This window comes from Oxyura jamaicensis, chromosome 4 (genome assembly GCF_011077185.1).
Source record: "Oxyura jamaicensis isolate SHBP4307 breed ruddy duck chromosome 4, BPBGC_Ojam_1.0, whole genome shotgun sequence".
NCBI lineage: Eukaryota > Metazoa > Chordata > Aves > Anseriformes > Anatidae > Oxyura > Oxyura jamaicensis.
In genome coordinates, this window is record NC_048896.1 from 87,155,225 (window position 1) to 87,171,836 (window position 16,612).

Sequence of the window (16,612 nt, forward strand, 5' to 3'; positions counted from 1 at the left end):
TTCCAGTGACTGGAGTTAAGGCTGCACCACAACACCATATAAACAAGACCTAAGATCTCAAGGAAAAAATGCTCAGGGCTGTATCACTGTCAGATTGACACAAAATTGAAATAGAGAAAATAAGAATTAAAAGAAAGAATGGTGGCTGACTCAAACTGGCCATGAAACCACAAAAACAAGAAGAGGCTCTATCTCTAGCTTACAACAACCAGAAGTCTGGTTTGTATTTTTATAAGAACGCTGAAGAAATAAATGTATACTGAAACACATAAGTGCCTTCTAGCACAGACTGCCAGAGAAGGATGGGACATGTGTATGTGCTTACCCAAGAATATTGCAGTTCACATTGCTGTGCTAAATCATTCAGACATTTCATTTGTGCACTGCTGCCACTCAGCTCCTATGCAATCACTGGGGAGTGACCAGGTGCTCTGAGCACACATATCTGCACCACAAAACTGCCACCTGAACAGGCAGTCAGGAGGGACCAAGCACATACAGGAACAAATCGGTGCCCGAGAAGAGTAGATTGATGAGTACGTTGACTGAGCAAACCAGCTAGCACTGCAGGCATTCATCAGCTTTGATATTAACCATTAAATGCTTTCAGGAAAACAAATTAAAGCAAAAAATACAACAGGAAGAGAACTATGCAAGTGCAACTTCTTTGAGTCAAGTCCATCTTCTGTTGTTTGATTAATTCTATCAGATAATTGAAATCTATTTATTAGCACAAACTGATATTCATATAGTGAAAACACTCCATATTATTAAGTTATATAATCCCACTAAATTTTCACAATGACAAATATAAACCAGTAAATTAGTTTGTATTTACTACACCTGTCCATGTAAATACAAGCAAATCATTTCCACTGAAAAAAAATACGCACGAGCAATTGGCTGCAGAATCCCCTAGTTTCCCTTGCACAAAGGGTTAAGACCAGTTTTAGACTACACTCAACGCTGTATGAGAAACAGCATTGCTTTCAAACAAGTTCAAAATAGAATTCCACATACTGGTCAAGTATTCTAAATATTCTTAAACAGTAAAGAAGAGACAGACTGTAGAGAAAATAAACTGATTCTCAACTGATAAAGAAAACATACAAAAACAGTGGCATGTGCTAGATTATTCTGCCACATCTCTTTACTAAAAGTATTTGCATCTACTAAGAGCACAGAAGTAGCTCCAGATTGTATACCATCACTGAACACCCTGGAAAACAAACTGAAGTGTAATTACCGTTACTGGAATTTTCCTAAAACCTATTTTTCTGTTTCTCCAGTTTAAATTAGCAGGGTTGACTAAGGATAAAATTTTGGACTTGAACAATAATAGTGAAAAACAAAACAAAGAACATTTCTTCCTTCTTATACACTTACCAATGGAATTGTTGACTTTGTCCCCTTTTTTCTTCTTGTTTTTCTTGTTCTTGCCTTTTGGTTGAGGAGAATCTGCAAGTATTAGCTTATTATTTTGTTGCTGCTCATTTGGTGAAGGGGATTCACTTGGTATAGGGGCTTTCTCTTCCTTTATGTGGTTCAACTGTTTTTTGTTGTTGTTGTTTAATTTCTTCTCCTCTTTTTTAGGTTCTGCAAGTGTTGAGAGCTCTGCTGCTTTTGCTTTGGCTTCTATTTGGTTTCTGGTTTTAGTCTGAATCTCAGCTGCTTTGGGGGATTCAACAGGCTTTTTCACTTGTTCAGCACATGGTTTATTATTTATTTGCTTTAGTTTCTGTTTGCTGTTTCCTTCTTTATGTTGATGCATAATATCAAGCAGAAAAGAGAGGGGCTCATGCTGCTTTACACTCCCCTCTTTCTGATAAAGCAGCTTTGAGTCTCTAGTGTTTACGGGGTTGGATAGTTCACAGCCTGTCTCCGAAACCGGCCTCTGTTCTGTGTGATTCACATGTCTTGACAGTGAACCAGAGGAGGTTTCTATCTTTTCTGATTGCTCAAGTGTACCATTCTGAATGTCTTCAGGTGCATTTGGGACAGATTCCTTCACTGTCTCGCAGTTTCGAGTAAGCATGTCCACCTTCTGACAGTCTTTACTTGTTCGTTCTTTCTTCTTTTTCTTTACAGCTCTCAACTGCTGAAGTTCTTGAAGCCGTTGTAACTCTTGTTTCAGCCTCTCCTCTTCCTCTTCTTCTCGCCGCCTCTGTTCTTCAAGCAACTGGTGATGCTCCCTTTCCCTGGCTTCTGCTTCAAGTCGAGCCTTTTCTTCAAGCTACAAAATAGCAGTAGGATTATTGGAAGTGACACAAATTTTGGAAATTAGTTTTAAGTATCATTGCTAGTTTTGTGTGCGAACGGTTTAAGTCTTAGGGCATCAGCAAAGCAACGTATTTGATCGGCCAGCATGTATGTGGCAGCACACAAGTAACTAGTTGTACAAAAGCTGTCTTTTTTTGGAGTCCATAAGTTTCTTTTTGGAGTTTGTTTTCTATATTTGTGTAACACATTTGACTGTTGTCAATACCAACTGTTCGTCTTCTTTTTACTACAGCTAAACTTAACTTTCCTATCAAAGTTTGCTATAATCATCAAGGCCTGTTGAAAATAAAATATTCAGCTTCGTTCTCTCAACTATCTGTGAATTACTGAGGTAACTCTAGCTTGTGGCATGTTCCATCATTTACCTGTTCTTTCCCTATGGCAGAGTTACTTTTCAGTGTTTATTAACATTAGGAGGAGCAGTCACTAAAAGCAAAACAACTAAGCACATTAAAGACACATTCCAAACTGTCAAAAATATTATGGATGGTGAAATCTTCTGTTAGCCCTGAGTTTATAACCACATAAAACAAAGACATAAGACTTTTTCCAGCTGTTACTGCAAGTAACTAAAACTTTGTGCAGTACCGTTCTTTCCTAAGAAGCAAAATGGAATTCGTACACTGAGAACAATCCTGTGCATATAGTTACTTTCCTGCACAGTTACACATGTCTATAAAGGATTCCTTTTTCACAGCTACAGAAGCCATGCAAAAAGAAGCACAACCCTGTAACGTAAACATCAGGTCTTCCAAACCCACAGGAGCATTTAAAGCACGCAGACTTCGTGCCAGCAAACAAATCCACAAACATGAAACATTTACAGTGATGTCACACAATGTGCTTACCAGGATTCAAAAACATTCAGCAAATCCATCTCATTACAATTTGAACTTGCAGTATGTTAAGGCTGATACTTAAACTGCAATAAGGAAAGCAAATTTTCTGCTTGTTCAACTTAGAAAAATCATTTTCCTCTATTAACTCAGCAAGTGTTGTTTCTGTTGTTTTCAAAAAAATTATTTTGTGTTATACTTTGTAGATGTTTTTGTTTGAAATGTCTGTGCCAATTTCTGTTTGAAAGCAACCTTTCATTTTTATTTTCTTCTCTGCAGCTTGCCACTTCACTCTGACTTCGGATAGGCCTTCACGCCATCATGTGGCACAGCACTCTACCCCTTTCAACTGGGGCAGCCAGGTGCCCAGTGCAATCCTTCTACATATCAAACTCAAAACTTAACTTCTCCGCTCTCATGAAAGCACTGACCATGTGCTTCCTGGCTTCCGACAGTCATCTTTCATAACCATTATTCCAATGAAGAAACACTAGCTTTCTAATTTCCCCAAATTTCAAAGTGCCCATTCTATACAGCTATCAGATTCTTGTAGTTGACACTTAAAAATAACTTTCTGAAGTGGGGGGAATTCCAACATAAAGCTGACTTGCAACAAAATAAACAAGGACATAGTGAGAAATCTTCCTGTTCTATGCAACTTCTAAGCATCAAAATGGGTAAGCAAGCTTTGTATGCACAACCAGGCAGAATACCATAAACTACATGGAAAACATTTAGGCCATTATTATGAAATCAGTACAGAGCGGTAAAACTTAAAGAGTGAGCACAAAACACACTTAAATTCAAATATGAGGTTCTAAGATAAGCAGACTTATAGATCTTACCTTTCTTTGCTTATGTCTGGCTCGCTTGGCTGCCCGAGAACTGCTTACTGGTTTGGTTTCAGAGCTGTTTATGAATTGTAGCAAGTCTTCCACCTTTCGATGATCAACAACACTTTCCCTTTCGGAGATCTGATCCGGTTTCTTCGGCTGTTCCTCCTTTCTTTTCGTTAGACGTAAACGAAGCTTTTCTCGCATCTCTGCATAATTTCTACTGGTTGGTGCAGCTGGTGGCTAATGGACATCAGACAAAAATTTAGTGACTAAATGTAAAAGTTTCACTGACCTAATACTTTTGAGATTTTAGAGACCTTCAAGGTCCAAACTGAAGGTCAAAGCCTGAATGCCAAACTCCATGTGTGTAGGTGTACCTGAGTGGATATTTAACAGGCAACAGATTTCAGGCTTGTTGCGAGCTTGTTTTATTTTCCAATTGGAAGAGTGACTGATTTTGCAGAGGAACACACAAGCGAGAAGACAAAGGCCTTTAAAAGCATGAAAGGAGACTTGCATGTTTCCTTGTGATCAGCATGCTTTACCTGAAGGTTTAAGAGAGGAGACACCCTTGCTGCTATTTCCTTGTTCTACCAAGTCTCTCTCAGAGGTTGGGCTACACAGGCCTGCGGGCCCTCACTGTGAAGGGCTGATTACCCTGCACCGAAGCACACCAGGGTACTTCCAGCAGAGTCACATCGATAGCACGTTAACACTGCTGTAAGATGAACTCCTGAACCATGTTTCGTATCTGTGTTCCCATCCGTAGCTCCTGCCTCTCGACTTCTTTGTTCCTCCTGCCTGCCTTCCCCTTTCCCCTCCTGCAGCAGATCTGGTGCCCATCTGTTTGCAGCTACACCAGTTCAACTCCTTAAACCAACAAAACAAAGCCTATTAACTTTTAAAAATCCTATAGTGTTCTGCCACTTCAGCACAACAAATAGCTCCCTGTGCAATCAGACAACTGACAATAACAGATCAAACAGGCATGGTGGGAACATGCAAGATGCAGGATCCCCTCTCTCCTCTCTGCCCCTTCCAGACACAGGGCAGGGGCTATTAATTCACTTCAGGCTTGAAGATGAAGCTGCAGCTGGCCAAATACAGAGCCAATAAGCTGAATTTTTACTTTAAAAAAGAAAAAGCCAGACACTCAAATTCCACTAGCAACCTGATTATTAAAACAGACATTATGCATAGATGTACAAATAAGGCCAGCACAAAATAAAAATTTAAGAAAAAAATGGATGTGGCAACTTAATAGCTTCTACCATTTCACTTGTGAAAATGAAAAGGCTATTAGGAGAATCACTAGCTATGTTGGGTATGAAGTAAACTTCAAGATGCTCCAACCAAATCCTTAAGGAGTAAAAAAAAAAAAAGGGGGGGGGGAAGGGGAGATTTTTTTTTATAACCTCTATACTACAAAGCACCTTATAAAGGCAAGTTCAAGCCAGCACCTATCAAAATGCACCAAAGGAAATTGTTTGTAATACTGAAAATAGGCAAAATGCAGATTGGGTTTTCCTTTTATAAAAATGAGATTTTTATACACACTGCTTGAGTTCTAGGTGAGTTTTTTTTTTTAATATCCCTTTAAAACGAGTACTTGGAGAACTAAGATTTTGGAGAACTAAGATTTGTGGATAGAAGAATTGTTCGTAAATTGCCACCAACTTTTTTTTTTTAAACATCCCACATAAAGTTCATTTTAACCCGAACTCATCACAATATTTACAATTACACTACTATAGATGAATGCCTGAAATTTGTACAGTTACTTACATGGCTGAAAGCCCATTTGCAATGTCACAGTCAAACATGGTATCTATTATCCAAGTCAGTTGCTTGCTAGATCTTTTAGCCATTTTTATTACTTTTGAATTACTTTCAAAGGCTTGTTTCAATTCTTCATTTCAAAGAGGAAAATTATTTTCTACCCATGCTTTGAACTTCCTTTTACTACTCATCTCTTCAGCAAGCTCTACACTGCAGCTAAGGGGGTGGCATTTATGTCACATGCAATTGATGAATACACAACAAAAAGAATAAAATTGGAAATCCAGCAACTTACTCCGCCATGGCCGAAGAACTCACAGTAACAGCAGTCACAGTATTTTCCTTCCTTCTGATTTGTGGATGTTGAGGTACTTGAGCTATGCTCTGAGCAGCTATCTTCATCTTGGCTCTCCTCTCCATCATACTGTTGGTGATCATATGTGTTACTGTTATCACAGCGATGGCCCTCACAATCAGGATCACTATGTTAAAGCAAGAAAAAGTTTTTACAAACTCTAGATTATAATACAAATAACATCTGAAAACAAACATGTACAGCAGTATGTGTATGTACCAGGAACAACTCCCAAACTGGGATGTCAGCCACCAGCAATGCATCAAATCCTAAGGCTTTCTTACAGTAGCTTTCAAATGGAGATGCTCAAAACCAAAAAGAGACATGATGGTGCATGGCAAAGTAATTTATGAAAAACTCAGCAGGTGACTCACTGAATAAGTAGCCTACAAAGAGCTGTGGAAGTGTTCTCTCTTGTTTTAAAAGGGGTAAAAATTTCAGAAGCAGAAACTTTTAGCTTTAATTTGGAATGGTTTTGAAACTGCAGCCATCTCATTGCTTGTGGTCTGAAGAGAACTATGCAGTTGTAAAATACCAAGCTTATTTCTGAAATCCCCTGGTTTAGACATATTTTCAAGCCCTTGACTTAAAAAAATTCAGCATCAGCTAAAAACAAGATGTTGCCATAACCCTGTTTGTACCTTGTTTTTTTTAAGGAGAAAACACAGTATGCCTCTCCAATAAGCAGAATAAGCAGTAACACAGTAGTTTATTCCCTCCATAGGGCTGCTCAAATATATGCCCAACACATCTATTGTTCATTTCATCTCAAACTGTGATGTGGTCTTGCTTTAACTGTAAAAAGTATTTTAAAAAAATCTTATCTAGCATTGGTATTTCTTTGTTCTTATGTCTTAGGTGAAAACATACCATCATCTGTCCTATCTGCAAAACATATGTGAATCTTCCTTCTGAAGTAAGCAGCTCACTCCCCACTCGCCCCCTGCCCTCCCACAAAAAAGTACAGTTATCCAAAAATAAGTACAGTTAGCAAAAATTATTGAGCAAGGCAAAAGAAGAAACACTCCAATTCAGTATCTTAGTTAAGGAAAAGGTACGCACGACCATTCCATGGAACAGTAGGTACCTGACAACACAAACATTCTGGCTAGTCAATCTGAGCAATCCTAGTATTGCTGTTTCTTCCCTGTTGAGAGTTAGCACTGCAGTGCCCAGCAGAACAGTGGGGTAGTGTGCTAGGAAATAACAGACGCAGCTCTGTAGAAATCACAGCTTCATTAGTTCTGTCACTCAGCTGCTAGACTTACCTGCAGACACTTGGCGGGGCACTTACAGAGCTGTCTGTGGTAGAAGTAGGAGGTGCAACCGTAGCAGGACAAAGACCTGAATGAGGATCCACAAATCCAGGGGCTGTTGCAGCAGTTTTGGGGAAAGAAGGAGCAGCAAGATTTGGAAGATGGGGTGTAGAAGCTGGAGACAGTGCAGCAGGAGACAGTGAAGGAAGGGATGCTAAACTGGTAGGACTATTTCGTGGTGCAACTGGTGCAGAATGTCTATGGTCCTCTTTATTAATATTGTGGAACACTTCACCTAAATTGAGGGGAAAAAAGACATTGCTTACAATTAAAGAGAAATAAATTTTCACTTAACCACACAAAAAAAGTCACTCAAAGTGGTGGATGTTCTCAGTTTCTGAGAAAAATGGGTATTTCAACATCTATTACCGGTCCCCAAATTCAAATATCAAGGTCTATTACAAAGTTATAGAATGAGTACAGAGACCACAACTCAAGAGTACAAAGAACACTGATTAAAGATAATCTCAAGACAAAACATTTAAATAAGCGTGTATAAATCTTTATGATTAAATATATTTGAGTCAGTTACTAAGCTGTGAATTACAACTCCCTACCTATCGATGAAGGTCTCTTGGATGATACTTTGAACTGGTTGCTGCTTGACTGCACTGTTGTAGCTGTGCAAGAGACAGAAGAAGTGGCAGAAGAGGTTGCCATGACAACTTTATTAGCTTCCATAAAGGCATCCTGGAAATTGTACAGACATTTCTTCTTTGCAGCATTTTTCTTCTCTTTGCTGTCAGTAACTGCTGATGCTTCGTTGCTAGATGTAGTAGGAAGTGCTTCGGGTCTTATTTCTGAGAGTGCTGGCGTTAATATATCACTCCCTTCAATTGAAACACACATAGTAATTAAGAATCACAGAATTACAGAATTATCTTTATGGTATTTAAAACTAAACATTTCATAATTTAGATGTGATGTCGCAAGACAAACAAGGATGTGCTGTGAATGTTGGCTTGATCAGATTAGTGAACTGATGCTCTCCTCCCGAGTACCACCCCCTTTCCCTCCCCACCAAATACAGCTGTAATGGAAGTGGTAAGAAGTCCCATAGCAGAAGTAAAACAAGCAAACAAACAAAAACTTTAAAGTTACATGACAAACCTGTTAACAAGAAGCAAATATGCTACAGATACCTATAGCCATTTATCCTTGAAAAATTAAAATTAGATACCTTTTTACATCTTAAGTATACAAGCTTCAACATGGGCAGTCCAGGTTGTCCTTGCAACAATTACAACATAGGCAGGAACAAAATATCCTTCTATCAGTATGATGTTAGAAACCTTATCTTTACTTATTGGTAATTCCAGACAACTATGGTAAACCCCTTTGTGATCAGAGCTTCGACACAAGCTTGCCACTAATCATTTGTTGGAACAGCTACTCATAACTACGCTTGCATGGAGATGAACTATGCTACTGGGGAAGTTTTCTGGAGGTTTTTAATGTCTTTCCTTTCAAGTATCACTTTAGTAGCTTGACCCAAGTTAGCAGTAGATCAGTCTGGAAAAAAAATAGCCAAAACACAAAACCAAGCTTCCTTTTTCATACAAATTACTTTAAAAGGGCATTTTTATATTTACTATCATGTGAATGGAAGATATACATACTTTATTTATTAACCTATTCTATGTTACTTTAACTCTTAGCATCTCCAAAGGCTTCCTGGCTTAAATAAATCACTTAACTAGATTTATACCTCTGTTTGAATATTATCTCTGTGCACTGTAACGAGGATGTAGTACCATGTTACCAGTGCTCTTATGACCCTGTAGAAAATCAGCATGCCTTTGTGACCAAAGAATAAAAGTAACTTAAGCTTCCCCTGAATTCCAATTTCTTTGCTACCCTAAGCATCTGAAGACAAAAATTCCTCTACAATGACCACAAGTGAAAAATGGTGTGCTATTCTTTTGCCTTTAGAGTCCTATCCCCAACACATAAGAACTTATTTTTCAATTTTCGGTCCCACTGAAGTACAAATGGCAGCAAATTTCTGCCAGCATTCCATCTTATATGAACGTGATGATAAAACCCACCATTCCTGGAAAAAAGTGCCACATTCCACTCAAAATATAAGACTTAACTAGTCAGTGTGAAATAATAACAAAACCTCACCAGGAATTGTATCAGGCAAGAACGTAGCAGGATTCCAGTTCTTGTCATTCATCATCTCTGATCCCCAGAGACTTATAAATTTAGAGCTATTCCAATCTGGAGTGCTCCCAAAACAGCTTGGATAAATATGATCTTGGAGAGATGCATTGAATACTTGATGTTTGTTTGAATGATTCTGAACTGGAGCTGGCGGTAATGCCTACAAAAATAAAGAGTATTTTCCTCATTAATATTCTGTTTGCTTACACAGTCACTCCAACAGCAACATTGAAATCATAAACTGTTTCAATTGTGAAAGGCATTGTGAAAAGCTAAGGGTAATAAACAGTATTTCCCAGAATGATAAAAAGGTTGATGATTTTTTTTAAATGCAGATAAATTATTACACAGATTTTATGTATATATTTTATAATCACAAACATTTCCTTTAGATTTAGATAGAAGATGAATACAAAAAAGCCTTCTCGAAAAATACCAAGGTAAATATATAATTTACCTCTGTATTGTGGGTCACCATTTTTCATTAAAAAATAATATTTATTTCAATGTAGAACTTGTTAGGAATTGCTACCTTTCAAAGCCCAGGCTTCTAAAAACAGCTCTGACATAATAACCATTCCCACATAAAACAATTGTGATAAAGGATTACAAACTTCAGGATTGGAAATAGCACAACAGAAGAAATAAACTTATTTGAAAGCATCTTTTAAAAACTTGATTGTATTTGTCTACTCTTTTCACCTCCAGTATTAGAAGGTTCCCAACCTGAAACTTAACAGGCAATGAATGCACCCTTTTATTCCAAAAATCACCTTAAAATAAGCCCGATAAAGTATTTTTTTTCCTGTTTTATAGAGGCGAGTTGTTCTGGCGCACCCCATTTCCTCTAGCTGAAATTGTTTATTCACATTCTAAAATGTAACTTTCTTCCAGAACCCTTGTGCAATTCAAGCATTACATTCAATTACTGCCACCTTTTCTTTTTTTCTTCAAATGATTGTCCACATTTCACGCAATGAAAGGCTATACAGATGTAGATATAAATATTTTTAATATCATCTGAGTCCAATAACATTTCAGAAAGTAATGCTTAAACACTCCCAACCAAGAAAACTTATATACCTGAACTTTTTCCTTTTTTTTTTTTTTTTTTAAATCCAGACAGATTTTCATCATCCGACTAATGGTGAAAGCCAGAGCAGCAGGAATACCCTCCACAAAAGAAAACTTGTACACGTGGGTAGAAAAAACATCACACAGACAGAACAGCCTATCCATGATGAAACAAGCCTGATCCAGTCGGGCTTATTAGCTCCTTCACTACCAGCTCTGCTGAATTCATCTGGCTCTTCAAACGTGAAAGCTCCCTGAAGCTTCAGCTTCCACATGTCTTTCTAGCTCCCGCACAACATAAATACATGGAGCCCAGCTGGTTCAGGTGCTGTGCCAGAACTAATAGATCTGGCCAGCATAATAAAGCCACTCCGTGCTAGCAGCCTGCCACTCCGCATGGGGCTTCTGGTGCAGCCTTGACAATACGCTGCAGATGTTTCAATATGCAAAGGTCTTTTGAAAGGAAAGAGAGCAGAGATCAGGGTACTGCATGGATGAGAACTTGAGAGACTGCTACAGAGGGATGGGGGACAAGGATGGCAAAGGGCGGAGATTACAACAATTAACAGTTTCAGAAGAATGCCAATGGGCTCTTGAGAAATGTCAGGCTGGAATGTAACAGAAGGGACTGGTGCACTGCAACAGAAATAAGTAAAGGACACTAATAAGACAGGAAAAACAATGAGGATATTAAGGAGAATAGCAAGAGTGATCATCTGAGTGATCATCATTAATGATCATCTCAGTGAGCTAATCTACTCTACTTGCAACCACAGGATCTCTGAACCAGAAGAAGGGAGATGACAGGAACATGTCATACTAATGACAGTCTTTGCCCCTTTCAGCAGGGCCCCTGTTCTGACTCAATGAAATATGTGAAACTCCACCACAATAATGTTAGTTCTTGCTTCTGACTCAATTCTAAAAGCAGTCACCTGGTCTCAACCTGTTCTGCATCTCTCTCATTCATTACTTACAAGCCTTGGGTCAAAAGAACTTTGCAGAACCTGCAAGAAATCAAGTTCTCTCAAAGTAGAGAAATGCGCGTATGTTTAATACCTTGGGTTTCTCAAAAAATTACTAATACTTTGAACTAGAAACCTCAGGATATTATCACCAAAATGGAATATTAAATTTTGACCTCCAGTATATATTAAATGAAGATTTAATTAGTCCTATTACACTGACTAAAGCCCCATTACTCTTCTACCATTCAAGACTCATTTGATTCTACATTCTTTCTAATCACAGCAAGGAAATTGTCAGTCTTCCTGATGATAGCTGCTCTCAGCTCTGCTGTATGAACCTTTCACCATTTCCGAATCTGTTCTATTCCCTACCCCTCACTATTTCTTCCAAAAGAACTCCTATAACCAGACCACAAACTCAAGCGATTTTTATGATTGACACTTTTGTCACCTACTCATTTACACAGGTGTACAGCATTTCTCCTGGGAGCAAAAAGCATCTACTTTGGCACACTTACCTTATTGTGTGTAAAGGGGGAAGCTGTATACAAGGTAGGGTGGATAAGTGGACGAGGAAGGTGTGGGATTGTATGCAAAGGTATATGTCCATGGATGTGAGGATAAAGATGAAGTGCGGGATGTGCAGGTTTTTCAGGATTCATGAACTGATGGCCAGCAGGCAGGCGTCCAGTTCCAAGTGCAGAGGCTGTTAGACCTGAAGCTTCTTGTTTGCAAACGTGACATTCACAAGCATTTGGGCCTTGGTCAGCCTGTAAGTGCAAAAAACAAAACAAAACAAAATCAATGTATTTCATAATACAGTCAGACAGCTCCCTCCATGATTTTTTCTTCATAATTATAAACAATTACTTTTGCATACAGAATTAATAAATTCAGAGCATCCATTGAACTCTTTCATTATGGAAAACTATTAAGTTAAGTAAAAGCACTAATAGAGGATCTTTATCTCAGTTAAGCATGGAACATCCCAAAGATTAACACAATTTGATACCAGATTTTGATTGTCTACTATCGGTGACAACAAGCAAAACACTGATATAAGTTATCAAGGAGAGACAGGAATAGGAACCTTGATAACATTAGGCAATTGCTAGGTAATTACTCCATTACGAAAATGGGATTAGATGTTTATTTTCCATAATTTCCCAAGTATACGGAAAACAGCATGCACAGAAAGTAGAAGTAAGGGTTGATTAGCTGATCAAGTCCTGAGCAACATTAGGCAGAGCACTGCCAGCTTGCTGAGTGAGGGGATCCTTCCCCTCTGCTAAAAACTGGCGAGGCACAGCTGGATTACTGGGTCAAGTGCTGGGCTCCTCAGTGCAAGACAGATGTGAATGTACTGGAGCAAGTCCCCCAAAGGGCCGCAGTGATGATTCAGGCCTTGAGGCATCTGTCAAAGAGAGGCTGACAGAGCTGGGACTGTTCAGTCTCAACTGAGAAGGCTTAGGCGGATCTTACCAGTGTATGTAAATACCTGACTGCAGGGGTGGGGAGTGGGTAAAGACAACAGAGCCAGACTCTTCTCAGTGGCATCCCATGAAAGGATGAGAGGAAATGGGCATAGACTGAAATAAAGGCTGAAAATTCCACTCCAAGTATTTACATACTGATTTTATTGTGAGGATGGCTAAACACTGGAGCGTGTTACCCACAGCAGTTTTGAAACCTTCATCTTCAGTGATATTTAAAACCCACCTGGATACATGGCTGAGCAACCCTCTCTGAGGAGCCTTGCTTTGATCAGGGGGGTCAGACCAGACTATCTGCAGAGGTCCCTTCCAAACTCAACTACCATGCTGAGGACTTTTCTTACAAAAAAGAATCATATATACCATCGGTGTCTTGGTGGGAAATTGGTGTCTTACGGGAACCTTTAACTGATTGCAATGTATCATTACTGTCTTAAAAGTACTCAAATACACTCTGTAGGAGAAAAAGCCCAGGAAAGTGCAGCTCCATTTCCCTCTCTTAAATTAGTACTTTTTCCTACCACTTTCATTTGGCATTTTACTGGAAGATAGTTTTACTGGAAACAATACCAGGAACACTTCCCAGTTGTGATTTCTTCCCAGCAATGTGGTAGTAGAGATTTTTTTTTTTCCCCCCAAGAAGCATCATTAGCATCTTAGCTTAACTTTCTAGAAAAGAATTGACAGGTGGTATCTTTCTCCAATATACCTTCTTCTTGGGAAGAAATAATACCTCATATTCACTTAATAGCATTACAGCCTTTGCCACAAGGTATTTTTGGCAACCTGAGCCAGGGCTCCATCAATTGCACAGCACAGAAGTGCTGCCTGATGGTCAGAGGGACCCCCCCTACGCTCCAGTTTGTGCTCATTGCCTCTTGGCCTGGCCCTCACTGAGAAGAGCCTGGCTCCATCTTCTTTGCACCCTCCCTTCAGGAATTTACAGGCATTGAACAGATCCCCCCGAGCCTCCTCTTTCTCCAGGCGGAGCAGCCCCAGCTCTCTCAGCCTTCCCTCACAGCAGAGCTGCTCCAGGTCCTTCAGCTCCTTGGTGGCCCTCTGTTGGGCTCTTTCCAGGATGTCCATGGCTCTCCTGTGTACTGGGGGCCCAGAACTGCACACAGTGCTCCAGATGTGGCTTCAGCAATGCTGAGAAGATGGGAAGGATCACCTCTTTTGATCTAGTAAAATGAGAAACTCCAATAGATAATGCCAAAAAATCTCAAATGCATATGTGAAATTAATCACATAACAGCATTACAAGGTAAATACTAAGCCCTGATAAGATTATCAGACTAAAAAGTGTCAGAACTAATTATTTTTTCCTCAAAGAAAATAAAAAGAGAAAGGTTAAACACCCCCTTTCACCTTGCATTTTAGTTTACCTCCCTAAGGCAAGCAGACTTATATAATCTCAGCAGCACTTGATTTTCCACAACAAAAGCTGGATCTGTTCACCAGTTTCAAGCTAGCTTGACAGATGTCTCAACCCATTTAAGCACTATAGCATTGGTCAGCCATACACAGAAAAAAGATTTTTCTTTCAGTGAGCATGTTGAGACATTGTAGCTTAATACCCATAACACAGGAGAGAATCCTTTCACCAGAGGGCCGTACAAACATCCGAACCGCAGGGGAACATCGAATGGGAGTTCCCACCTGACTATCATCTAAGCCCTCAAAGCTGCCCCCTCCAGTGTAGGGTCTTTTGTACAATAAGCAATAAGAGCGACTGGTATTTTCTGTCTCAAAGCAGTGAACCCATGTTATAGCTGCAGGGTAACTCTCATTGAAAGCCGCACAAAGACAAGTCCAGTGGATGCTTTGCTTTGGTGCTCATGGAACTATTTGTTCAGCTGTTAAACCAGACACTGCTACCTGCTGAGCAAATACTCTGGGTATGGTTCTCTGGGTGGTTTAGTGACCTTACTGTAAGGAGCTCAATCTTAAACCAAAAAGAAAAAACACAACAAACGACCAGAACAACAAACCACATGTCATGATGCATGCAACAGACCCTACACGAGGTTTCAACAAGACAAATTAGTCCTCAGATACAGTATTATAATACACTCATTAACCATGCACTCTCACTGTATGCCACCAACAGTAATTTCAAACAACATTAATATGTAGCAAAGACCAAGACCAAGTTTCCAAGAAGAAATGTTTGTTTCTCACTCATACAGGCAGAAAAAAAACTCTTCCTTTTTACTGAAAACACCTTCAAAATAAGTAACAACCGTTTGTGAGAAAGGAAGATAGTAACTACAACAGTATACAATCAACTAAAGCTTATTTTAGATATCTTAGGCAACCACAGGTAACTTAATACATTTAACCTTAAATATATAATTAAAATTGAAGACATAATATTACCATTCAAGTAGCCACATTTCTGAAGTCCATTTACTAGAAGATTCTTTTGTAGATTACTATACCTGCTGACTAGGGTAAGAAGGTGGTGGACTATCCATTTTTGCTTCATCTTTCCTTAATGCCCTTTTTCCTAGAGACATTTCCTCCTTTTGAGTCCCTGGTGGTTCACCACTGCTCTCCCCATCTGCTTCTTCATCGTCTGCTTCTGAGGAACTGCTGCTGGTACTGCTCACCTGAGGAGACTAGACAACATGAGCTTATTAACATCGGAGTGAAGGACAAGCCCTTCTCTAGCAAAAACATCCAACTGCCAGGAAAAAGTAGGACAATGTAAATGTTGTACCTCATCTTTCAATGCCATGTTTTCACCTCCGCCATTTAGCTCATTGTGAATTCCATTCATGTTGGCTACCACCTCTGCATCATCATAATTATTTAGTGGGTAGATATCAGCAAATTTTGCTGATAATGGTGCAACATCTTCATCATCACTACCACTGAGGGGAAGAGAGGCTTAGATAAATCACAGCGCTCAGGAACCGTGGTTATTGTGAAAGCAGTCACCAAAATTAAATAAGATGGGATTTTAATATAAGCGATATTCCAATTGGGAACAAAAGTATTTTTTTTTTCAAGTAGTTTAACTGAGCTTATTTTTTTCAAGCAAGCAAAACCAAATAGTCTGCTGTATAGCCCTACTGAATGTACTAAGTGCATGCCTGAACACAAGATCTGTACTGAAAATACGATTCTCTGCTATTTCTATGTAAAATATTTTCCAACAATGTCTTGTGACCAAGAAATTTGTCAACTTAAAAATGACAGGATACAAATGACCTTTAATTTGATGAAAAAGCCTTCTTATGCCAATTATTTCATTTAAAGAAAGTGTGAAGTGGCAGAGAGCACACTAGAATTTAACTTTTTTCATCAAGTGTCAAACCAGTCAGTCTAAGTACTGAATATTCAATGTGTCATGGTATATCTTAAGTTTCCCAATTGCTAGATGACCCCACACCTGTGTTTTTTTCAAAGTCTGCTCTAAAATACTTAATAAAAGTCTTCTTACAGACAACTAGAACAGGCATGTTTTATTACCCACTCCAGGGGAGTGTTGCAAAGATTGCTGT

At 39.1% G+C, this 16,612-nt stretch overlaps 1 protein-coding gene across 2 annotated transcripts in view; it reads right to left on the reverse strand.

The window, feature by feature from the left end:
- FAM193A (family with sequence similarity 193 member A) overlaps positions 1 to 16,612 on the reverse strand; it is a 77,694-nt gene that overhangs the window by 4,964 nt on the left and 56,118 nt on the right. For both annotated transcript variants that reach the window (XM_035325174.1, XM_035325173.1), the window contains 9 exons: positions 15,826 to 15,979; positions 15,545 to 15,724; positions 12,129 to 12,380; positions 9,530 to 9,728; positions 7,960 to 8,232; positions 7,355 to 7,637; positions 6,027 to 6,213; positions 3,962 to 4,192; positions 1,387 to 2,233 (listed from right to left, as the gene is read on the reverse strand). In XM_035325174.1, coding sequence (XP_035181065.1) covers positions 1,387 to 2,233; positions 3,962 to 4,192; positions 6,027 to 6,213; positions 7,355 to 7,637; positions 7,960 to 8,232; positions 9,530 to 9,728; positions 12,129 to 12,380; positions 15,545 to 15,724; positions 15,826 to 15,979 — 2,606 coding nt within the window. The remainder of the gene's footprint in view (positions 1 to 1,386; positions 2,234 to 3,961; positions 4,193 to 6,026; positions 6,214 to 7,354; positions 7,638 to 7,959; positions 8,233 to 9,529; positions 9,729 to 12,128; positions 12,381 to 15,544; positions 15,725 to 15,825; positions 15,980 to 16,612) is intronic.